At 48.5% G+C, this 25,868-nt stretch overlaps 1 protein-coding gene across 1 annotated transcript in view; it reads right to left on the bottom strand.

Annotated features, from left to right (window-relative positions):
• LOC136624715 (acetylserotonin O-methyltransferase-like) overlaps nucleotides 1–14,599 on the bottom strand; it is a 37,135-nt gene extending 22,536 nt beyond the window's left edge. Inside the window, exons 1-2 of the mRNA XM_066598658.1 lie at nucleotides 14,473–14,599; nucleotides 3,390–3,458 (exon numbers count right to left, since the gene is read on the bottom strand). Coding sequence (XP_066454755.1) covers nucleotides 3,390–3,458; nucleotides 14,473–14,531 — 128 coding nt within the window. The 5' untranslated portion in view covers nucleotides 14,532–14,599. The remainder of the gene's footprint in view (nucleotides 1–3,389; nucleotides 3,459–14,472) is intronic.
• Between the last annotated feature and the right edge of the window lie 11,269 nt (nucleotides 14,600–25,868).

Raw genomic sequence — 25,868 nt, 5'->3', positions numbered from 1 at the left:
GTGAGAGACTGACCCATCAATCACCAGGGCAAATCGCAGAAGCTGCTGGAAATCTGCGTGTATAGGGACATGGTAGTAGGCGTCCTTTAAGTCCACGGTGGCCATGACGCTATCTGGTGCGATTAAGGGGATTGCTGACCGCACCGATTCAATTTTAAATCTTTGATATGAAATAGATTTATTCAGGAATTTCAAATTAATTATGGTTCTATAGGACCCGTTAGGTTTTGTAACGAGAAACAAGGGGGAGTAGCACCCCTTGAACCGTTCTCCTGTGGGAACCCGAGTGATGGCCCCTAGGGACAACAGCTCCTGCACCCCCAACTGGAGGGCCTGAGCAGACGAGGGTGACTGGCAGTGGGTGACCACGAACCTCCGGTAAGGAGGGGAGGAAAATTTAATTTTATAGCCTTCCGAGACTAGGTGTAAGGCCCAGGGATTGGAGGTCACCTCATTCCATTTAAGGGGGAACCCCCTCAGCCTACCCCCTACTTGTAGGGTCCTGGAGGGCAGATTCTCACCCTTTCCACCTTTGGGATAGAACCAGCGTCCAGTTTTCCCTTTCCCCTTGTATGTTCTAGAGGGAATAAAGGGAGGAGGGTAGGAGGAGGAAGGCCGCTTGAAGGACTTCTCCGTTGGTAGTCCCTGACTCTTATCCGATGCCTTCTCTAGGAGTGTATCCAAGGAAGGCCCAAAGATTCTGTGTCCTTGGAAGGGCAGGGAACAGAGCCTGTTCTTCGATGCGTTATCCCCTGTCCAGGCCTTAACCCAGACGGCCCTCCTGGCTGTGTTAGAGAGGGCTGCTGAACGGGCCCCGAACCTCACCGACTCCATAGAGGCGTCTGCCAGAAAGCCAGTTGCCTGTTGGAGGAGGGGAAGGCAGTTGGAGATGTTTTCCCTAGAGCCCCTCTGAGAAATCAGCGTCTGAAGTTGGTCCAACCAGACCGTCATAGATCTTGCCACAGATGTGGCCGTGATGTTAGCTTTAACGATCAGGGCAGCAATCTCCCAGGCCTTTTTCATTGCAGAATCCACTTTGGTATCTAGTGGATCCCGCAGTTGGGAAATGTCCTCAAAGGGGATTGCTGCTTTCTCTGAGACCCTGGCAACCGCCAGGTCCACCTTAGGGACGGTTTCCAGAAACTCGATATCTTCTGGTGTGAAGACCATCCGATCCTTAAATTCTTTGGACAGGAAGAATTTTTGTTCTGCCTGCTTCCATTCTGTCAGGATCAGCTGTTTTAAAATGTCATTAACCGGGAATGACGGTTTTTGCTGCGGTAGGAGCCCCCGGAACAGTCTATGTTGAAAAGATGGCTGCTGTGGCACCTCTTCCTCTACCTGCATGGTGCGTCGGACCGCGGTTAACAGCTGATCCAGGTCTGTCGATGAAAAGAAGTATTTCCTTACATCCTCCATAGGCGGCATGGATTCTGAGGGAGAATCTTCCAGGAGTCCTTCCTCAGAGTCAGACTCTTCTATTCGTGTCCGCCTCACCCTTTTCATGGGGGGGGCGGAAGAGAAAGAGATGAGAGATAGGCTTCAATCTCCTCGCGAATCATGAATCGGATGTCCGACATGCCAGAGGAGCCCTCTTCACGGACCACTTTCTCCGTACAGTCCGCACATAGTGGCTTGGTGTGGCCCTCTTCTAGCCGCCGCAAGCAGACCGGACATTTGCGCACTCGCTTTTTGGCCTTTCTAACCTTTTGCGCATCTCTGTCCTAAAGAGACGGAGACAGCAAAAGGAACTTCCAGCACTTTGATACTTGTTTCTCCTTCCTCACCCCGGTACAAGACCCAAAAGAGGTCTACTCACCAGCAGGCTGCTCTCAGCGTCCTCTCTGGCTCACATTTTCAGTAAAGGTGCAGACAGGAGAAATGCAGGGGAATCCAGCCTTTTAAATTTCAAAATTTGGCGCCGACACGCCCCCTTTACGTGAGACCACGCTCTCTTTACGCGAGGTCACGCCCCCACGTGACGCGGCCGCGCTGACGTTACGCCACATACAGAGGGATGCCGACCAGGAGGAACGCATGGAGCTGCTGCCGCGCGCACGCCGTCCAGACCGGCCCCGAGCCCCTGCTATTCCCCGCATACCTCTGCCTGCTGGTGCTGCTGGATCCCCGCTGGAGACGCCGGGCTTCTATTCCAGGCCCTCCAGGTACCGGGGCTCCTTCTACCAGTACGAATACCCTCTGGGCAGCGTACTGGGGGAGGATTTTCCACAGGGGAAACAGTGCTGGTGGATCCTGCGGATGAGGGTCCCCTCGTAGGGTCTCACCCGCGCAAGCTCTGTCAGCCCAACCAGACAGTCGTCCCCCCAGGGGCAGACAGGCTGCATGGGAGTCTTCTTTTTTCCTTGTTCACCTCCAGCATATACCTGGAGGCTCCGCTTGGACTGTCCTGTAGGGACAGGAAGACACTGGTGAGCCGGTGGTGGGAGTTACCTTTTGTGTTTTTCCGCTTCCTGTCCCAACAGGTGTCCAGCGGACAACCTCCAGGTGTATGCTGTCAGGATGACGAGGGGAAATAATCCTAAGAACAGTTTTTTACATCCAGTTAAACAATTCTTTGCTCACCTACCGAAACACCCTTGTGATGTCACAGTACTTTTTCTGACAAGTACCAACTTGTAAAGTTCCAGCAGCTCACAACATCTGACACCACATATCTGACTGATAACATCTGATTGCAAGACCCACATCCACGTGTTCAAAAAGAGGCATTACAACTAGTTCAGATCTCTTGGGGTGCGTTCACACGAGCGCATAAACGGCGCGTTTTTGCGCCCAATCGTATATACGTAACCATCTGAGGTGTTGGTTTCGAATGTATTCGTTCGCACGGGCAATTTTACGGCGCGTAAAAACGGCAACCCCAAAAAAACCGGAACATACGCGACCGAAATACGCGCCAACGCATATTCGATGGCCGAAAAGATAGTTTGCAAAGTAGGAACAAACGATAATACGCTTTCTAGCTCTGGTCATGATCGCCGAAAAACGTTCTTTCCGGCGATTATACGCTGCGCACGTGCGAACGTAAATACGCCTACGCTCGTGTGAATGCACCCTCAGTTTGGTGGCTTCACCATTAGTTTCTCTTTATAATATGGAAGCTTACAGTTTGTCATGGTGACAACCCCTTTGGCTTCTTCCAATACTTTTATTCTATATACTTTCAGAGCTTCCCATACATGTATAGCCCCATTTAATCAGCATTCTAATATACCGGTATTGATCACTACTCCAAAATGAAACCATATTCATTTAGCACTTATGCACCAGGGAATACTTCAGGTATATAAAATGGGATTGGAAGTACAATTCATTCACAAAACCTTATTGTGAACAGTGGTTATTACAAAGCTATGTCTGCAAATTACCTGTAAACTGATTCAAATATTTCTTGTGAAGATATCCCAAAAGCTCGTTCAGGCTGACATTTCCCTTCTCTGAAACATAAGGAACATTATTTGGTTAAGTATAAAGTTGACAAAACATTTCATGACTTACATTTTATGTCCAACTAGAAGATATACCTACAAGTTGCACAGTGATTTTATGACTAGCAGTCCTGGAATATACAAGGTGAGCTACAGCAATGATCCCAGCACCGCACTGTTATGGAAGCTGTCCAATAGAAAAAGCTATTGGCCATAGCAACCAATCACAGTGCAGCTTTTATTTTACCTCAGAAGTACAAGAAACAAAAGCTGAACTCTGATTAGTTGCTGTTTGCAATAAAAATTACAGGGGAAGTCGTTGGGTTTTCGATTTGTAATTCCGCCAGTATTCGTTGCCTGGTGCTGAAGAACACTCATGCAAAATTTCACTCAAATCAGACCAGAACTGTGGATTTGTATACGATGCAAACAAACAAACAGATTCTGCATTTTGTATATATTTATATATATAGCCTGGGAACACGCTACAGAACGCGTGAAATACAAAAAGTGACAATTTAAGTAAGTAAAGATGATATTAGAATGTACACTTAAATATGTGGAAGCACACCTATGCTGATTAATGCTATGTGAATGTATTAGCCATATATTATACTGCAGAGGTAAAATGAAAGCTGTGCTGTGATTGGTTGCTATTTATTATACGGCTGAGGTAAAATAAAAGTTGTGCTGTGATTAGTTGCCGTAGGCAACAGCTTTTAATCCTCATTGCTGAGATAAAATGAAAGCTACTTATATCTAGAACACAAAATCTGTTTGTTTGTGTTGTATACAAATCCCCAGTTCTGTCTGCATTTGACAAAGTATCTCATACCATAATTATTGAAAAAATGACCAAATATGGATTGACAAGGCAACTGTTAGGTGGATTCGCAAATGGCTGAGTGATCGTACTCAAAGAGTGGTCATAAATGGCTGCACATCCAAGTGGAAAAATGTATTAAGTGAGGTACCACAAGACTTTGTCCTAGGCCCAGTGTTGTTCAACCTTTTTATAAATGACTTGGAGGAGGGAATTAATAGGAAACTGATCAAATTTGCCGACCACACAAAGCTAGGAGGGATAGCTAACACTAGGGAAGAGAGGGAGAGTATTCAAAAAGATCTAGAAAAGCTTGAACAGTGAGCGGTGACTAACAGAATAGTATTTAACAAGGAGAAATGCAAAGTCCTACATCTGGGCAAGAAAAATAAAGAAAGCACCTACAGAATGGCAGGGATTGGGCTAAGCAGCAGCACATGTGAAAAAGACTTGGGTATACTAATAGATTATAGACTGAACATGAGTCAACAATGCGATGCAGCCAAAAAGGCAAACACAATTCTGGGATGTATTAAAGGGGTTGTCCCGCGGCAGCAAGTGGGTCTATACACTTCTGTATGGCCATAATAATGCACTTTGTAATGTACATTGTGCATTAATTATGAGCCATACAGAAGTTATAAAAAGTTTTTCACTTACCTGCTCCGCTGCTGGCGTCCTCGTCTCCATGGTTGCCGTCTAATTTTCGCCGTCTAAAATGGTCGAATGGCCAAATTAGACGCGCTTGCGCAGTCCGGGTCTTCTTATCTTCTCAATGGGGCTCCGTGTAGCTCCGTGTAGCTCCGCCCCGTCACGTGCCGATTCCAGCCAATCAGGAGGCTGGAATCGGCAATGGACCGCACAGAAGAGCTGCGGTCCACGGAGGGAGAGGATACCAGTGGCCATCTTCAACCGGTAAGTATAGAAGTCACCGGAGTGCGGGGATTCAGGTAAGCGCTGTGCTGTTCTTTTTTTCAGTCCCTGCATCGGGGTTGTCTCGCGCCGAACGGGGGGGGGGGGTTTGAAAAAAAAAAAACCTGTTTCGGCGTGGGACAACCCCTTTAAGAGTAGCATAGAGTAGAGATCACATAAGGTAATTATTCCCCTCTACTCTTTATTAATCAAACCTCACCTGGAATACTGTGTCCAGTTCTGGGCACCCCACTTTAAGTGTGAACACCTACTGGTGATACAATATCCTTGCGATGTGAGCATGAGTGAAAATGCATGATAATGAAACCAATGATTTTCAATGCTTTCATTCTCATTAGCAATGTTTTCACTGTAAACTCGCATTGCAAAGAAGAATCTGTGATATTGCTCATTGTTTTCAATGGGGCCAGTGGCAGCAGTGCTAGCTCGATTGAAAACATAGGGAGTACATTGCGCTCCCTTGACACAGCTGTGACAGCTATGGCAGGGGATTCCAATCATAGCCAGCACTCATCTGTCATTCAATGACATCTGGGCGCTGCCTCTGCCAGTGGGGGGTGGGGAAAAAAATGAGACTGAAACTATTGAAAATCATTGGTTTCATTATCCTGCATTTTCACTCACTCTCGTATCACAAGGATATCGTATTGCCAGTGAGTGTTCGCCCTAAAAAGGACATAGACAAACTGGAGCAAGTTCAGAGAATGGCTACCAAGATGGTGAGCGGTCTACAAATCATGTCCTGTGAGGAACAGTTGCAAAAAGAAGACTTAATAGCTCCCTACAAATATCTGAAGGGCTGTCACAGTGCAGAGGGATCAGCCCTATTCTCATTAGCACAAGGAAAGACTAGAAGCAATAGGATGAAACTGACAGGGAAGAGACAAATTAGATATTATAAAAAAAACTTTCTGGCAGTGAGGGTGATCAATGAGTGGAACAGGTTACCACAGGAAGTGGTGAGTTCTCCCTAAATAGACGTGTTCAAACAAATTCTGGACAAATATCTGTCTGGGATAATTTAATAAATCCTGCACTGAGCAGGGGGTTGGACCAGATGACTCCGGAGGTCCCTTCCAACTCTACCATTCTATGCTTCTATGATATAAATCTCAGAGAGGATTCTTCAGCTTGGGACTCATCTCTACGACCTGGCACTAAGCACAAGGTCCTGTTCTGGCAACCTTGTGCCGTTCTTGTATTAAAGGATAAGTCTTCATGTGAATGGCCATCCCATAATGTTACGTTTCTGTTGCTGCGAGGGACAGGGATGGAGGTGGGGGGTACATGGTGGGCCACAGTATTTTCGATCAAAATCAGCTGCTTGTCTAGACTCCGAGTTCTGAAAGGGGTTATGTATGTGGACACAGCTCTTTTAGCCAATGTTCAAATTCCATCTTCAATTGCAGCCATATCACAATGTTCAGTTGCAGGTCACGTTTTTGTCAACCATTTCTGAGAAATCTGCAGTAGGTCTACAAAATGACTATAGAATAATGTTCTATATGAGGGACCACAAAAAGGAAGCACAAGGAATTTAACCTGTGCTAGTATTATTTATACACCACTACATCCAAATCTTTCCTATTCTCAGGCTTCTCATATCCCAAGTATGGATACAGCAATTTGCATTGTACTAGTATTATGGCCACTCTTTCAGTAAATATAGTTTTGGAAGTACAAACATTTGCAATAAGAACAATGCAAATGCCAATAAATACCTGAAAAGACTTTATGCCATTTGAATTCATAACTGGTCACATTAAAAACCCTCCAATAAAATCTTATTATCAGACATTACTATTTACCTACACACTGTGGTCTGCTTACTGTAGATTCTTAAAAGGGTTGTCCCACATAAAGAACCCATCCTCAACTGGCTGGAACACCCAATCACATGACCCGGGTATAACGGAGTCATCTCCACTGTAGCCTTCTCCCCTTCAAAACCTTCCTCACCCCACTTACCTAAAGCAACCACTGACACCATTTTATTTTTGGATAATTTTGGCCACAGCAGCCATATTTATTAACAAACAACATTAACATAAAACAAAATTTTATAAAGCTCTGGAAAAACTGGGGAGAGATCCTTGGAGTCCTGTACCACTCTGTCGCCTCACCACCCGAGTTGTAACTGCCGCCCGCCGCATAATAATAACCAACTCAGGCAACCCTATTTCCCAACACACATCACCCATCGGAAACCAACTGACTCGAAAGGCTTACCAACTCGCCTTTAGTCGCCAGCCTCCCGACACCGAGGCCGACTAGCCATATCCTGGCTAGCCACACCCACCAACTTTGCAGGGCACCGACCTGGCAAAGCAAAGAGGCAACAGACCCACCAATTAAACAATCAAATGGGAAGGTAGTTATCCAGCCCCTGCCTTCCCCCCACCATACTTTTCTGCTGACTTCAAGGACCCCTCCCCTCACCACCACAGCCAACATAGCTTGACCCCCTCACTGCACCGCCTTCCACAACACTAGAGCTCGTTCAAGGCCCTCTTGAATTTCTTTTGACTACAAATCTATCCCTATGACGTTTCCGTGATCCTCGTCTGATCTCCAGTAATTTCCTGTGCCTGCCTCCAAATCTACATGCCTAACCGCCACGTCATCCTTGCAACCTATAAATCATGAAACCCCCCTGATTAGCTTTATCTTGGCTTTATTCACACCCTTCACCGACCTCACTCCCCTCTAACTACTCCTAGGGACTCTCTACGACCATATAATTACCAGGCCCTGCATTACCACGTCCCCCTCAAGCCTATCCACCTAATGACCGCCTTGCTCCTTCCAAACCTTAACTGCCTCCCTTCCAGTCTAACTGCTGCTCTTACTGCCCCCTACAAAATGTAGGAGTGCCCCCAAATTCCACACTAACACCGGCCGATGACCTTTAACAAAAGCAGAACCACAGAATAATTTATTACCTCGTGAACACCACCTGTCCTCACTACACCTGTAATCTTCCCACGGCCGTACCAGGCACATCCGAGTCCCCTTTAACCCCTCCAAAGCACACCCTCTGTCTACGACCCCCTTGATCTATCTAGCCTCCCGTCCACCAGTCTAATATCCTCTGCCTGTAAACCGCCCCCACCTTTTTCTAGGCAAAATTAACCCCCCTATCCTTAGTGTCCCGAAAACCGCGACTGAGAACACTCCTTGAAATAACGTTCTCTCAAAAGGATCTATGCATATGGTATCTAACGCCGACCCCATCCTTTCCAGCAGGATAAAAGATACCGCGCTCCTTGAATCACGCCGCACCTTTCCCCTCCTCAATACTCCCGCTGCCTGCTTAACTAAAAAATTATTTTTAACATTTCTCAAGAGTCTCAACTTACCCCCCAAAATGCCACCCAAGCCATAAACAGATACTACTGACCACTCCTTCAAAATCATACCAAGCCAACTCAACAAGGACCCCCCCCCCCAAACCCTGTCACCCTTAGAGTCTGCAGCACAACAATGTAATATCCAGGCCTCCCACTCATGCCAGGCCACATCATATGCCACCCTCATACCCCGAGCCAGTAACGCCCATCAGGTGTCCAACTGCTCGCTTACAATGTTCCAGAGCCGAACCATGCAGGTCTTCCCCTCCATATCTGCTTCTGGAGCAGGCATCCAGAACTGCTCCCACTGGAAACTAGAGAGAGCATTCGCAAGTGAGTTCTCCACCCCCAAAACGTGCACTGCCACTATTCGCACGTTCGATGATAATGCTTCTAGCACCATATGGTGCAGCAAATTAACCACTGGGGAGGATGAGGCCGTAGCATGTTAACTACCTGAACCACTACCAGTTTATCACCATGAAACCTCACCTTCCTGCCCCGGAAGTGAGCACCCCAAAACGCCATGGCCCCCATTATTAAAAAAAAGATCCAATAACACCAGCTTCCGTACCAAGTCAGCGTGTTCCCAAGCCTTGGGCCACTACCCCACACACTATTGTCCTTGGAAGTATGCACCAAAACCACCACTGCCTGCTATGTACGTATATAACTCCAAATCTGAATTCTCACTTCTTATTCCCTCCATTCTTACCAATCTGCCATTATACCTTTCCAGGAAGGAGGCCCACACAGCCAAGCCACCTTTGTGACCTTTTCCCAATCTAATAAAATGATTCGGGTCCTTCACACCAGCGGTGGCTCCTACAGAAGACACGGCCCATAGGCAATATCATGCACGCAAAGTTAAAGGGGTGGTCTCGCGAAACCAAGTGGGGTTATACACTTCCGTATGGCCATATTAATGCACTTTGTAATGTACATTGTGCATTAAATATGAGCCATACAGAAGTTATTCCACTTACCTGCTCCGTTGCTAGCGTCCTCGTCTCCATGGTTCCGTCTAAATTCGCTGGCAGCTTGCTTTTTTAGACGCGCTTGCGCAGTCCGGTCTTCTCCATTCAGCACGAGCCGCTTCAGTGTGCTCCCCGCTACAGCTCTTCTGCGCATGCGCAGACGAGCTGTCACTGCTCGGGAGCGCGCTGAAGCGGCCATTCTGTACCTTCCTCTGTTAGAGGAAGGTGCAGAAACTGGAGCTGCCCAGCGGAGAAGCCCAGCCCAGCCCAGCAGCCCCGAGAAGCCTCCCAGGTAAGTGATGGGTCGGGGGGGGGGGGCTGTCGCTGCGCCGGGCTGCGCCAGGGGGGCTGTCGCTGCGCCGGGGGGGCTGTCGCTAGGCCGGGGGGGGCTGCCGCTGCGATGGGGGGGCTGTCGCTAGGCCGGGGGGGGCTGCCGCTAGGCCGGGGGAACTAGCGCTGGGCTCCGGAACCTAGCGCTGGGCTCCAGGGCCTTCACCTGGGCTGAGGGTCTAGCGCTGGGGAGCCGGGGGCTAGCGCCGGTTACCTGCTGCCTGGCGGTGGGCGTCTGGTCGGCGGCTGCGGGGCGTCTGGTCGGCGGCTGCGGGGCGTCTGGTCGGCGGCTGCGGGGCGTCCGGTTGCCATGGAGACACAGCTGGCGGCGTCTCGGGAGCGCGCACGTCGGGCTGCAGCGAGCGACTGGGAAAGAGCCGGCGGCCATCTTGAGGAAACTTTTATAAGTTAATGAAACGCTGGAACGGTAAGTACGAACCAGCTAGGAATGTCATTTACAGGGGGGCTTAGTAATGTATGTTTAATGGGGGGGACTGGGCAAAAAAAAAAATTAACTGCTTCCTCGAGACATCTCCTTTAAGTTTTTCCAGCAGCGACTGCTGGAAAAAACTTAAACACGTAGTGGGCCCCTCCATCTTATCCGGGGCCAAAGGCACCCAAAAACATTGAGCAGTCCGTTAAAATGTAGCCACTAATGTTGTGTCCTGTTCGCCCCAAGCACAAAATCACCCAGGTAATGGATATCCGACTGGGTCTCACACCCCCACTCTAAGAATGAGCTAAATACTTCAAAAAATACACGCATGAGATGAAACATCCCATGGGCAAACAATCAGCCATATAATTTCCTTCCCAAAATACTCCAATAACCTCGTGCTTGCCAGCAGCACTGGTAGCAAGCAAAAGGCAGATTTGTTATCTACCTTTTCCAGTAAAGCTCTGTGTCCATATGTCCGCACCCAACGCAATGCAGCGTCAAATGACGTGTAAACCACAGAACAAATATCAGGGTCTCTTCCGTCATGTACAGATGCCCCTTTTGGGTAGGAGTAGTGATGAATTAACCAAAGCTTGTTTGGTTTCTTCCTTTATGACTACACCCAGCGGGCACACCGCCAAATCCTGTAAGGAGGGGGCGTCGGGGGTGTTCTAAATGGACCGGACATACAGCCTAAGCTAACCTCCTTACCCAGTTTCTCTAACATCACACTCGGGTACTCAAGGGCCGAGTGCAGATTTTCCATGGAAAACAAGACTTTATGTGCAAGGAGCAGAAATAACTAACCTTTCGCTAAAACGCTTAAAAAATAACTCCTTTCTCCCTGTCTGGATATTTATTTAGAAATGGCACCATCTCTGCCAATTCTACTGGAGTCCTCCCTTTTCTCAAAAACGGTGCCCCCCCTTTTTTTTAGATGCTTGGTGCGACCCTGCGCTACAATGGAAGCAGGCATGCTTAAACTTGCATCCTGCACCAAACTTACACTGGCCTTCGTTGATCTGCCAACAAAAGTCAAATTTGTTTCCCCCCAGCCTGTCTCCCTTGACGCAGATGCGGATGCCGAGATTGAAGACTCGGCTCCCCCCTGAAATGGTAGCCCAAAACGCACTAGGGCCATTACCCTCAGCAACAACCCAATATCCTTTTGATCCCATCGAATCGATGGACGGATCGCTTTTCTCTGCCTGAACTGCTCATTATAGCGCAGCCAGGTCTGCCCCTCATAAACCCTATAAATTTCCCTGAATGACTACAAGTAGCAGAAAAAGACCGGAACAACATTCCGGCGCCATTTTCTGTATGACACTAGCCAAAATGGCAAAAGCCTGTAACCAGTTTGTGATTGTCTGCGGGATGAGACGTCACCTGCCTTTTTCCTCTTCCTCCTTTTTGTACTCTGTCTGTTTTCTCTTGTCCAACTGAATTTTTTTTTAAGGGCAAGAGGGAGAATATCTCAATGTATTCATCCTTCCAAATTTTCTTCGTACCTCCTTTTACAAATGAGCCACCAAGGGCCCCTCGAAGCAAACATATACCTTGCCCTTTGCCCTATCATCCGGGTGGATCGCATCCCCGCCCTTCTCCATCTGGACCGCTATTGCGACTCCCTCCTCTCATGTGCCTCCCACCCTACCGGTGGAGCTTCCACCCGAGATGCTCTCCCCGCTAGGTGAACCGCTATCTCGCACGTTCAATGCCGTAACCAGCCCTGGGGTGGGCCGAACGTCCATCGCGCCCAACGCCTGCTCTACCCCAGTCCCTCCAGCCTAACTTCTTACAGAAAACCTCTCCCTGCTGGATGACTTGCTTCCTGGCGTGCCTCATGGCGCCATGGGCAATGATGTTCACCCTAACTCCTGCTGCCGTAAGAACTCCCACATACACCCCACTAAGGCACTCATCTTCTCACCAATGCCTGGCACACCCGCAAGCACCTCCCCTCCCCTGCAAATGCCCCCCAAACTACCTCCCACGGGCGCTAACTGACTAAGCACATTATGTTACCATGCAGCGATGTGCAGGTCCCACGCCCGGGACGCGGGTGCCTGGCTCGCGTGGTGCTGGTGGCGCGCGGCGTGGTGCGCATGCGCACCCGTGAGTGCAGCGGTCATGCATGAGCTCCCTTTTATTATGTTCTGTTGGGAGTTGGCTGTCTCCCTCTCTCCGCCCCTGGGCGGAGGCTTTTGTTTAAAGGTCCGGCAGAGACTTGCAAACACTGCTATGGTAGTTATTGGTTTCCCTAAGTGTGCTAGCTAGTCTGCCTTTGTTGGTCTCCTGCTTCTGTCATCTTGTCTGCTATTCTTTGCTATTATTCGTCTGCCTCAGGTCTGCTTAGTATCGTTCGTGTTGGTTATTTACAATCTGCCTTTTCTGTCGGCATTCTACCCTTTCGGTCCCTAGTGAGACTAGGGACCACCGCCCAGTTGCCCTCCTGGGGTTAGCCAGGAGTGGAGGCAAGAAGGCAGTGACAGGGGTTGCGGGTGAGATCTAGGGCACCCGGGCTGGCATATCAAGGGTAGTATAGCGTAACACATTAGACATACCAAACATAGATGGTATCTCACCTGGCCACCCACCAGCTGTCGATTCGTCTTCCAGCCGATCCATCTGGTCCTCATCGCCGCTGTCCCACTGCGCTGACCTGCTTCTCCCTGGCTGTGACTACTCTGCTGTATTCGCAGCCACCGTGAACCTTCTGGGTGTCAAACTGCACCGGGCCACTGCTGTCTGCCGCCCGTCGACCTCTTCTCCAAGCCTGCCTCCACTGCTGTCTCCCTCTGTGCAGTGGTTGCTACCTACTGCATGATCAGCCATGTGGCGAGGGGGCCTCTCGACTCTTGGAACTCCCAAGAGGCCGCCCCCTACGCCATCTCTTCTGACAACTGTCCGGCACTAGGCCCTGCCCCCCCTCGCAGCACGGGGCCCAGTACGGGACGCAGCGCTGTTGCGCATGGAATTTCTTCCAGGCCTGCCCCACTACTCAGTGGACTTGCGAGAGGGGGGCTAACTGGAGGGCTCTGGGATGGACTCCTGATGAGGTGCCAGCAGGAAGGTGTGTGCCCGGGGCTCAGCCGCGCCATCGCATGCACCCTCCACAGCCTCCTCTCCCACCACTCCTGTAGCTGGCTCATTCTCCAGCGCTTCGCCGGTCAGCCGCTGCAGCCACTCTTGGCCATGTTCCTCCACCACCTCCTGGATCCTCACCAGCACAGCCTCCATCGTGGGTAAGAAGCAGTCGACCTCTTCTGGTTCTTCCTTCTTTCTACCCCCATCTTCCACTGGACCTCGAGAACTTCTTGGGACTTCTCCTGCTGCCACATCCACTGACTTCAACCTTCTCTCTTCACTCTTTTTCTCTGGCTCTGGCCTATGTTCTCCTGGCCATTTCAGCTCCTGGTCTGGCTCCTCCTCTCTTCCTCTCACACTTTCCGGCAAACCACCGCCCATCCCCCTTTACTCCCCCTCAGCTCCCAGCATTCCTCTGGATTAGCTAACCCCTTCACTCCCTTTTAACCCTGTCATGCCGCCTATGCTTATTGCCCTCTGTACTCAGCTCCGGCATTTTTAGAAAAGGGATTCCTGAGCATGACTGAATGGAGCAGTGGTCACATGTGTGCACACCATCGGTCCATTCATTTCAGTGGTACTGCCAGTACAAGTACTCTGCAATCTCACTGTGGCAGGCCCACAGAAGTAAATGGAGTGGTATTGTGCATGCTTGACCACTACTCCATTCATCTGGAGACACTCAGGACCCCTGTTCTCTTGATCAGTGCAGATCGAGTAGCACCTGTAGTAATCAGATCCCCACAGATCAGATAGTTATCCCCAGTGAATAGTGAATGGGTTATTTTGGTGGGACTACCCTTTTAATACGGCACCCACAGACTCCTATAGCTGCATACTGTACCTCTGTGTGCCTTTAAGTTTATTCTAGATACATTCATTAGAAAAATATTCTCTTCAACAAGGTAGACTGAATAAAACCAAGATAACAGCATACAGGGAAGGAAGAAGTAGGCAGTACACTAGGCTAATTTTTTTCCGAAAGGTCCAAGTACAACTGTTTATTTGATTTACATACACCAGCATTGAAGGAGCATTATGATCTGATGTACTATGTTATCGCTAACAATTATGACAGTACCTTACAGCTTCTATCAAGTATTTCCAACACGAATATAGGGTTTGATTGGAGTACATCATCAGGTGATATAGACTCCTTGGGCTGGACTTCACCAAGTATACAGCGGAAAGATCAGTATTGGAATAACAACCTTAAAGGAAAAAAAAATACAATTATTCCTTTCACCCAACTACATCTAAATATTGTATGTACCGTGTATATTAAATTTGTCAGTTAATACTGCAGCCATGATCATATTTGAAAGCTTCTACAGTGGTCACATGTCATTTATCCTTCACATGACCAACGTAGCCAATCATTAGCCTCAACATTTCAATGTGTATGAATGGAAGGGGACTGCTGAGGCCACTGAATGTGTCTTGTGGTCATATGAGTGATGAGCGTCACGTGAACACTGCAGGAGCCTCTGGGACCAGACCGGCAGCACTGGAGTAATGGGCTCCTTTTCTATGGCTTCCTTCACACATCTGATGTTTTGAAGCATGCAACAACCCGACACAAAGACCTCGCAGGTCCGGCGACATGCCCACGACACGCTAGGTTTTGTAGCCCCATGTTTCCCTATGGAGCCTTCCTCCCTGTTGCATTGCATTGCACGAAAAGGCGATTTTTGTGCGGTGCAACTTTCAGAGTAGGAAATCCTGCTGTCAAAGCTTAATCTAAGCCCCGGCTGCAGAAATTTTTTTTAAAAAGACATACATCACCTTAGAAGCACTCTCCAACGCCCCCACAGCTTCTCCCTGGTCCCGGCACTGCTTCTCTTCTTCATCTTCTGGCCGGGGATTGAAAAATCCCTGTCTCCTGGAAGCGCTGGCTGTGATTGGCTGACGCTTAGCCAATCACAGCAAGTGCTCATGAATGGCAGTGAATGAACCAATCACAGCCATTCATCGAGCACTGGATGTGATTGGCTGAAGTCCAGCCAGAAGATGAAGAAGATGATCAGTGTCAGGACCCGGGAAAAAGATGTGGCGGTGCTCCGGACAGTGCAGGAGAGGTACCTTTTTTTTTCTTCACTTATAGCTTATTTTCAGGGTACGGCTTATAATTTAAGCCTTTTCCATGAAAATCGTGCGACATTGGCGCGCTACAAAATTGCGTCATTTGCAATATAACACACCCCACAAACTACACTCCCTGCCCAAACCAAAATGACCAAACTCACACCACTTATGTATGGTTTCGGCCACTGGATTTCCTGTAAATTTCCTGTGGAAAGCCCACAGTAGATCTGCTATGTGACACTGCTTTTAGAGTGCCTACAAACTAGTGTTTTTTTTCTTGCACTGAGAGAGCAAGTAAAAACACACACCTCACAGCACAAAGAAGACGCTCCACTATTGCTAAATGCCTTCAATGGGGCCGGCAGCATCAGCGCCAGCCCCATTGAAAACATAGGACGTATATTGCTGACTTGTGCCACAGCTGTGGCAGAAGTCCAGGATGCTATCCCATGAGGTCGGCGCTGCTGCGGCCCCATTGAAAGCAGTCAGTTGAAGGCAACCCTTGCAGTGATGATTTTCGGGCTTGAAATATAAGCTCTTCCCTGAAAATTATCCCTAGCTGGTGAAAAAAATTTAAAAATATATACTTACCTCTCTGCCGCTCAGGCACGTCCTCCGGCTGGCACTGCAGTGAAGCTCTTTCAGCAGGCGGGGATTTAAAAATGAATCAATGAATGGCTTATTGCTGCCTGTGATTGGCTTAGCACTCAGCCAAACAGCACAGCCCTTTCAGGAGGCGGGGATTTTTAAATCCCGCCTGCTGAAAGAGCTTCATAGCAGTGTCGGAGAGCCAGCCAGAGGATGTGCCTGAGCGGCGGACAGGTGATTATATAATTTTTTTTACCAGCTAGGGATGATTTTCAGTGAATGGCTTATATTTTAAGCCCTTCCCCAAATATCACTGCTGCGAGGGTTGCCTGCAACCCACTGCTTTCAATGGGCCCGCAGCAGCACCGACCCCATTGAAAGCAATGGGATATCATTCTAGACTTCTGCCACAGCTGTGACAGTTGTCACAGTTGTGGAAGAAATCTGTGATGTCCCTATGTCTTCAATGGGGCTAGTGCTGCTGCCACTGGCCCCATTGAAAACACTGAGCGATATTGCAGATTTTTTCTCTGCGCGACGAGGTTGCAGTAAAAGAACGCAAATGAGTATGAAACCATTGTAAAAATCATTGGTTTCATAATCATCGCTCTCGTATCATAGGAAAAAATATCGCTAGTGGGTAGGCACCCTTATGGTGCCTGTTAAACATTGCCATCGAGCCGTGGTATACATAGGTGTTTACTGCTAATTGCTGCAGGGTGCTGCACCTTTCCTTGTAATGTGAAGCAATGGCAAGGACAGCAGCACAGCAATGAAATGTAATCTGCCTGCTGTCATGCTACGACTAACATCACACAAGAGAGTGTGATATTGGGACATGAATCAGGTGCCTTTTTTTTCCATTGAAATGAGGTGTTTTTATGTAAAAACTGCAACACTTCTGGGAAGTAGCGATCCTACTTTGTGGCAGAGTATCACAGAGTTTCTCCCATTGTTTTCAATTGAGAAACCTTGCATTGCACCATGTGCACCTAGCTTGTGGTGCATTGCCGCCGTGGGCCCCCGTTGAAAACAATGGGAGATGCAATGTGAGAGCACGCCCAAAGATAGGACCGCGATTTGTTTCCCGCTCATGTGTATGACCCCATTCAAAAGAATAAAGCATGTTGGTGAGTGTAATAACAGGCTGCGATTCACGGCTCGATATCGCACGCTCGTGTCTTAGCACTAGTTGCTGGGCTGCATCTTCGCTTGCAGGTATAGTCTGACAGTTTTTGGAAAAACACTAGCAGCAGCAAAGTAAGTGACCCCCTATGTTATGTAACTCCCCGATGTCATACAAGCGTGAAATTTGATACAAGCATTCTTTAGGTCCTCCATAGGAAAAGTAAATGGGTCGCTACTAGAGATGAGCGAGCATACTCGTCCGAGCTTGATGCTCGTTCGAGTATTAGGGTGCTTGAGATGCTCGGTACTCGAGACGAGCACCACGCGGTACTCGTCTCGCTGCATTGCCGGCTCCATTGAATTCAATGGGCTAACATCGTTCTTCTCTGCCACAGCTGTTACAGCTGTGGCAGAGGAGAACGATCTTAATGCTGACAGTGCGGGGGGGGGGGTCTCACTCTTGCCACTATTGTGGCTTAATAGTGAGACCTCGGAGCCCGAAATGCAGCCCTGCATGTTGCTCCTCGCCTGCCCTATCCATTTCTGTGTTTTTTACATGACTTTGGTGATTTGCTAAGATTTTCACAAATGAAAACCTTAGCGGAGCACCAGTCATATACAAAAATGCTCGAGTCGCCCATTGACTTCAATGGGGTTCGTTACTCGAAACGAACTCTCGAGCATCACTGAAAGTTCGACTCGAGTAACGAGCACTCGAGCATTTTGGTGCTCGCTCATCTCTAGTCGCTACTTGATTATACAATGCTAAATTCAAAAGTAAGTTACCCTCTTTTTTTATGTATTTTCTGGGTGTCGTACAAGCGTGCAATTTGACACAAGCATTCTATATAGGGAATCCCCACCCTGCAACAGGTGAGTGTCCAACATCTATATCTTCTTTCAGCACCCCAAATAATAAAGTCTATGGCACTGCTCTGAATATTTTACTGCAATTGGCTCTGTGTCCCCAGCTAAAATACTGAGGAAGGGTGCAACGACCCCAAAATGCGTCTATTTAATAATGCTGGATTAATTCTTAATAAAAACAGAGGAGTCAAGTGCCTACAACCACCTTTTTTCCTAAATTTATCTCATGCACTTGCACGTTTTACTTGGAAGATGTGACGTTTCGTGGACTGGCTGCACCCTCTCTGACTCGTCAAGAATCAATCAATCTCACTCCCATATATAGAATAGGTGAGGAGAAAATAAAACTAAATTCCCAGACTAAAACATTGATTTATAGAGATGATCAGCTTCCTCTTTTTTTCCTCCCATCTTTAATTAACACTAGAGATGAGCGAACGTACTCGTCCGAGCTTGATATTCGTGCGAATATTAGGGTGTTCGGGATGCTCGTTACTCGTAACGAGTACCATGCGGTGTTCCGGTTACTTTCAGTTTCCTCTCTGAGACGTTAGCGCGCTTTTCTGGCCAATTGAAAGACAGGGAAGGCATTACAACTTCCCCCTGTGACGTTCAAGCCCTATACCACCCCCCTGCTGTGAGTGGCTGGAAAGATCAGATGTCACCCGAGTATAAAAATCGGCCCCTCCCGCGGCTCGCCACACATGCCTTGTGACTTAGCTGAGGGAAAGTACTATCGTGCTGGAGCTGCTGTAGGGAGAGCGTTAGGAGTTAGTGTAGGCTTCAAGAACCCCAACGGCCCTTCTTAGGGCCACATCTACTAGTGTGCAGTACTGTGTTAGCACAGTATTTTTTTTTTTTTTTTTTCCAAAATTGGATCTGCAGAGCATTGCGCCCTGCAATAGGGACAGAAGTGGGGGTTAGGCAGGGAGAGTGTTAGGAGTTAGTGTAGGCTTCAAGAACCCCAACGGTCCTTTCTAGGGCCACATCTATCCGTGTGCAGTACTGTCCAGGCTGCTGTTAGCAGTGTTGCATTTTTTTTTTTCTCAAAACCGGCTGTGCAGACCATTGCACCCGGCATTAATACTACAGGGATAGAATTGTGTAGGCAGGGCCAGAAGACATACATTATTCATTGAATAGACGCAGTGTGGGTGTTCCTTGTAAAAAGCAGGGAAAAAATTCTATTTGGCCTGCATGTGTCAGTCCTAAGGGCTCTGGGTACGTGTGTGCTGCGTGGAGAACGTAAAAAAATCAGACGCAACCAGCTACGGTTGAGTGCAGCCTTGCGCCAATTTCTTTCCTGCCTGGGAAATACCTGCTCTGCCACAGTTAGTAACTCTGCAACAGTAAAGTTCTGTGACAGTTTTGCAGGGCCGCAACACAGTTATTAAAATTATTATTCAGTGAATAGACGCAGTGGGCCTATCCTTTTAAACAAAAGGGAAGAAAGTATATTTGCCCTGCCTGTGTCAGTCCTAAGGGCTCTGGGTACGTGTGTGCTGCGTGGAGAACGTAAAAAAATCAGACGCAACCAGCTACGTTTGAGTGCAGCCTTGCGCCAATTTCTTTCCTGCCTGGGAAATCAAATCACTGGTAATACAGCATGCTGAGGGGTAGGGGTAGGCCTAGAGGACGTGGACGCGGCCGAGGACGCGGAGGGCCAAGTGAGGGTGTGGGCACAGGCCGAGCTCCTGATCCAGGTGTGTCGCAGCCGACTGCTGCGCGATTAGGAGAGAGGCACGTTTCTGGCGTCCCCACATTCATCGCCCAATTAATGGGTCCACGCGGGAGACCTTTATTAGAAAATGAGCAGTGTGAGCAGGTCCTGTCCTGGATGGCAGAAAGTGCTTCGAGCAACCTATCGTCCAGCCACAGTTCTGCGCCGTCCAGTGCTGCAAATCCGAATCCTCTGTCTGCTGCTCCTCCTTCCTCCCAGCCTCCTCACTCCACTACAATGACACATGCTCAGGAGCGGGAACACTCCCAGGAACTTTTCTCGGGCCCCTGCTCAGATTGGGCAGCAGTGGTTCCTCTACCACCAGAGGAGTTTATCGTCACTGATGCCCAACCATTGGAAAGTTCCCGGGGTCCGGGGGGATGAGGCTGGGGACTTCCGGCAACTGTCTCAAGACCTTTCAGTGGGTGAGGAGGACGATGACGATGAGACACAGTTCTCTTGCAGTGAGGTTGTAGTAAGGGCAGTAAGTCCGAGGGAGCAGCGCACAGAGGATTCGGAGGAAGAGCAGCAGGACGATGAGGTGACTGACCCCACCTGGTGTGTAACGCCTACACAGGACGGGTCTTCAGAGGGGGAGGCAAGGGCAGCAGCAGGGCAGGTTGCAAGAGGCAGTGCAGTGGCCAGGGGTAGAGGCAGGGCCAGACCGAATAATCCACCAAGTGTTTCCCAAAGGGCCCCGTCGCGCCATGCCACCCTGCAGAGGCTAAGGTGCTCTAAGGTCTGGCAGTTTTTCATCGAGACGCCTGACGACCGACGAACAGTGGTGTGCAACCTTTGTCGCGCCAAGATCAGCCAGGGAGCCACCACCAACAGCCTGACCACCACCAGCATGCGCAGACATATGATGGCCAAGCACCCCACAAGGTGGGACGAAGGCCGTTCACCGCCTCCGGTTTGCACTGCTGCCTCTCCCCCTGTGCCCCAACCTGCCACTGAGATCCAACCCCCCTCTCAGGACACAGGCACTACCGTCTCATGGCCTGCACCCACACCCTCACCACGGCCCCATCCAGCAATGTCTCGCACCGCACAGTCCAGCCGTCGCTAGCGCAAGTGTTGGAGCGCAAGCGCAAGTACGCCGCCACGCACCCGCACGCTCAATCGTTAACCGTCCACATAGCCAAATTTATCAGCCTTGAGATGCTGCCGTATAGGGTTGTGGAAACGGAGGCTTTCAAAGCTATGATGGCGGCGGCGGCCCCGCGCTACTCAGTTCCCAGTCGCCACTACTTTTCCCGATGTGCCGTCCCAGCCCTGCACGACCACGTCTCCCGCAACATTGTACGCGCCCTCACCAATGCGGTTAGTGGCAAGGTCCACTTAACTACGGACACGTGGACAAGCACAGGCGGGCAGGGCCACTACATCTCCCTGACGGCACATTGGGTGAATTTAGTGGAGGCTGGGACAGAGTCAGAGCCTGGGACCGCTCACGTCCTACCCACCCCCAGAATTGCGGGCCCCAGCTCGGTGGTGGTATGTTCGGCGGTGTATGCTTCTTCCACTAAAGCACCCTCCTCCTCCTCCTCCTCCAAAACCTCTGTCTCGCAATCTAGATGTGTCAGCAGCAGCAGGACGTCGTCAGCAGTCGGTGTCGCGCGGCGTGGCAGCACAGCGGTGGGCAAGCGTCAGCAGGCCGTGCTGAAACTACTCAGCTTAGGAGATAGGAGGCACACGGCCCACGAACTGCTGCAGGGTCTGACAGAGCAGACTGACCGTTGGCTTGCGCCGCTGAGCCTCCAACCGGGCATGGTCGTGTGTGACAACGGCTGTAACCTGGTGGCGGCTCTGCAGCTCGGCAGCCTCACGCACATGCCATGCCTGGCCCACGTCTTTAATTTGGTGGTTCAGCGCTTTCTGAAAAGCTACCCACGCTTGTCAGACCTGCTCGTAAAGGTGCGCCGGCTCTGCGCACATTTCCGCAAGTCCCACACATTCCTCTGCTATGCATCTTGAGAAGTTCCCTGCAAACCATAAAGGCAGCCGCTTTGCGCTCGGAAACAGAGGCGGGGGAAGACAGTATGTCGCTGGATAGTCAGAGCACCCTCCTGTCTATATCTCAGCGCGTTCAGGAGGAGGAGGAGGAGCATGAGGAGGATGAGGAGGAGGGGGAAGAGACAGCTTGGCCCACTGCTGACGGTACCCATGCTGCTTGCCTGTCATCATTTCAGCGTGTATGGCCTGAGGAGGAGGAGGAGGATCCTGAAAGTGATCTTCCTAGTGCAGACAGCCATGTGTTGCGTACAGGTACCCTGGCACACATGGCTGACTTCATGTTAGGATGCCTTTCTCGTGACCCTCGCATTCAACGCATTCTGGCCACTACAGATTACTGGGTGTACACACTGCTCAACCCACGCTATTAGGAGAACCTTCCCACTCTCATTCCCGAAGAGGAAAGGGGTTCGAGAGTGTTGCTATACCACAGGACCCTGGCGGACAAGCTGATGGTAAAATTCCCATCCGACAGCGGTAGTGGCCGAAGGCGCAGTTCCGAGGGCCAGGTAGCAGGGGAGGTGCGTAGATCGAGCAGCATGTACAGCCCAGGCAGTGCAACAGTCTTTAAGGGCCTGGCCAGCTTTATGGCTCCCCAGCAAGACTGTGTCACCGCTCCCCAGTCAAGGCTTCATGAATTCATGAATGGGTGTGAGTGAGGGCTGGCCTCTGATTGGTCAGGCTGTGACCATTCAGAGGCATCTTATTCAGCAGGCGGGGATTTTAAATCCCCGGCTGCTGAATACTACTCACAGCTGTTCAGAGCAGTTCAGGAGAACTGCAGCCTGCCGCGCTGAACTCCGTCTGCGGGCACCAGGTGAGTATATATATATTTTTTATTTTTACACATTTCTGGATGAATTGCAGGGAAGGGCTTATATATTTAACCCCTTTCCGACAATTCATCCCGCGATCGCCGGCAGCCCATTGCATTCAGTGGAGTCGGCTGTATTGCCGGTTCCATTGAATTCAATGGGCAAACATCGTTCTTCTCTGTCACAGCTGTTACAGCTGTGGCAGAGAAGAAGGATTTGTCTTCTATATGTTCTCAATGGGGTTGGCGCTGCTGCCGCCGGCCCCATTGAGCGCATATAGAAAAGATTTCTTAGTAACCCGAATATCCGAACATCGTGTGGTGTTCGTTACGAATAACGAACATCCCGAACACCCTAATATTCGCCCGAGCATCAAGCTCGGACGAGTACGTTCGCTCATCTCTACTGCACACCAAGAATCCCCCAGATGAATGGAGTAGTGCTGCACATGAATGGCAACAGCTCTATTTACAAAGTGACCTACTGAGGGAGATACTGTAGGTTACTTTACCATCTGTGTAAAAAAAAAAATTCGCACCTATTTGGTATGTTCATATCCACAACAACCTGTACAATACATTGAACACATTATTTATCCTAAAAGCAAAAACGTAATAAAAACCCTAAAAATTGAAAAATTGGAGGCAAAATGCTTATTATTTTCATTTTGCCTCCCCTCAAAAATAATAAAAGTGATCAAAAAGCTGTATGTATCCTAAAAATGGTAGCAATAAAAGCTTCAACTCGTCACACAAAAAATCAAGCTCTCACAAAAAAAAGGTATGGGACTCTGAATGCAGCGATGTAAAAAATATAACATTTTCAAAAAAGAGGGTTTCATTATGGAAAAGTGAAAAAAAAATAAAGTTCTTGGTATTGTGGTAATTATAGCAGCCCACAGAAAAAAAATCTATCATGTATTTTATGTTGTATGGGGGGGAGTGACTACTATTCCTTTGCCACTTGTGCTTATGATCTCTTCTCCTCATCACCAAAGCATTGCATTTTGTTGTTGAGCATAATATAAAAAATTAGTTATTTAGATATATAAACAAATTATTGTAATGATAGATCTGACCTGGAATTTTATAACCCTTTAATGGCTGGTAAGCTGGACTTTACTATTACATTATGTCATACATACTGTACAATTCTGCACTTAGCATACTTCATATAACTCATCCAGACATGCATTCAGTATTTTCAGTGATGTAAACTGGACTCTCCCTTAAGTCAAGACTGAGTGTGAAAAGACTTCCATGGGTTAAAGGGATATTCCTATTCTGGCTTTTCATGGCCAAAATTGTAAAACCCAGAAGCTCTGTTCTGACTACTTGTCAGAAAGAGCCGAGGTACACTGTTTTTGTAGCCCCAATCACTTCATTGAGAGCTGCACTAAGCACTCGGCTCTTTCCGTAGGCTCTTGCCAGGTGGCTGGTAGATATGGTAGCAGTCCCCATCATTGCTATCAAAAGCAGAGATGGAAATACCCCTTTAACGTTTCAATTCACAAATCTTTAACACTATTAATGTTCCATGAAATTGAAAAATTTGCATTTGCAACAATGGAATTCAATTCTTACCTTTGAGACAAAAAACCCATGTTGATAGTCAAGAAGTATCTGCGGATATTCAAGTTCTTCTGAGGAGATCATGTTGGTGTGATCTGCAGCAGCTCAGTCAGCCCTTTCCAACTTGAGATGTGTTACTGAAGAGAACCTAGGACAGATAAGAAACCAGTTTTCTGGGCTCTACTTATGAGACACTCAAAGCTGTAAGAACCTTTAGCAAATGGGATATTCAAGTTACTTCATTACTTTTAAATTAAGGAAATTTGCTATAAACTTATAGTCTAAATGTAATAAACTAATAGCTTTTTTAAAGTTTAGTAAAAAACATATTCAATTCCTAAGGAAAGTGACAAAAACACTGCAATTCTACAGTGAAACAAAATGCAGAGCCTCATTATTCTAAACTGTGTACATAGATAAGATAAAACAAACTTATTGGATGCAACAACCTATGTGACCACAGTCCCTCAAGTAAACAGAAAACTGGAGCAGCGGCAAATGTCTACGAGAGGTGAGTATGGCCCCTTATCGAATGGGCATGTCAGAATTGTTGTATAAATGTTGCAAACTATTTTAATGTAAAAAACACAACCAATAGTGGTTAGTTTGTTATTGTCTTATGCCACATGCACACAGCAGAGTGGAGAGGCTCCCTAGTATGCTGTCCATGTATCATACAGCAGATACTAGAGAGAATAGCTCTGTACATATTAGATTGGTGGGACATGTGATGAGTTTCTCCCTTGTATGATATCTGAAGTATACAGAGGTACAACAGAGGACTTGTACTTGAATGGGAGCCACATTACCTTTCCATACAGAATGGTATTGTAAGTGGATGCTTGTTGCTATAGGCAGCAAGGTCACTTTTTACCTTGAGCGATTCTGATAAGCAAGGTCCAATGTGATTCAGAACGCAATAGATTTACCCTCATATGTAAAAACTGTTCCCATGTCCATCATCATCCTCTCTGTGGGGTTACTGCTACCCCCGCGGTGAGGAGGAGACTGAATGGAGCACTGCTCGAGCAACCACACAAGGACTCCATTCACTGTCAATGAGACTGCAGAGATACCTGAATTGCACCCATCAGGGGCATAGCTGGGGGGGCTGTCAAGGCTTATGTCCCTGGCACTTGAATGGCTGACATAATGTAGGGGTGCAGGATGCAGCCCTCACTCCCTTTTCCTGCACTTGTCCTCCTTTCTCCCCTGCATTACTCCCTCGTTACCCTCAGATGCTTATAATATGATACAAGTGTAGTGTGCAGGAGGAATAGCGATCAGCTTGCATTCACAATGTCTATGTACTCTGACTCCCATCCGGTATGCTACTAATAAAGGTATAATAGTGGCTACAGTTTGTGACGCCAGTTTGTAGTAGACCAGAGTGAGGGGCAGCTTGCTGGTTGCATTCCCACCTATTCATGCTACAAGAGTATGGTGATAGTGGTCCCTGCTCCTGGAGGGTAGTGTAGTATGCTATGTAGTACAGATGTTTCCTAGTGGGAAGGAGCTCCAGGAGTTGGAGTAAGGATGAATTAGTAAAACTCACTTTTATTGAAGTTCCAGGCTAACAAGATAACGTCCAAGACAGTCAATCTTCTGCACATCAGAATCCAGAGTTTGGGAACTGGAGCTTCTTCCCTCAGTATAATGTGTTGTATCTGGAAGCTTTCCTCCTCTT

The sequence above is a fragment of the Eleutherodactylus coqui genome, chromosome 4 (assembly GCF_035609145.1).
Source record: "Eleutherodactylus coqui strain aEleCoq1 chromosome 4, aEleCoq1.hap1, whole genome shotgun sequence".
NCBI lineage: Eukaryota > Metazoa > Chordata > Amphibia > Anura > Eleutherodactylidae > Eleutherodactylus > Eleutherodactylus coqui.
Note: the sequence above shows the minus strand (reverse complement) of the source record. Positions and strands in the feature narration are given on the sequence as shown.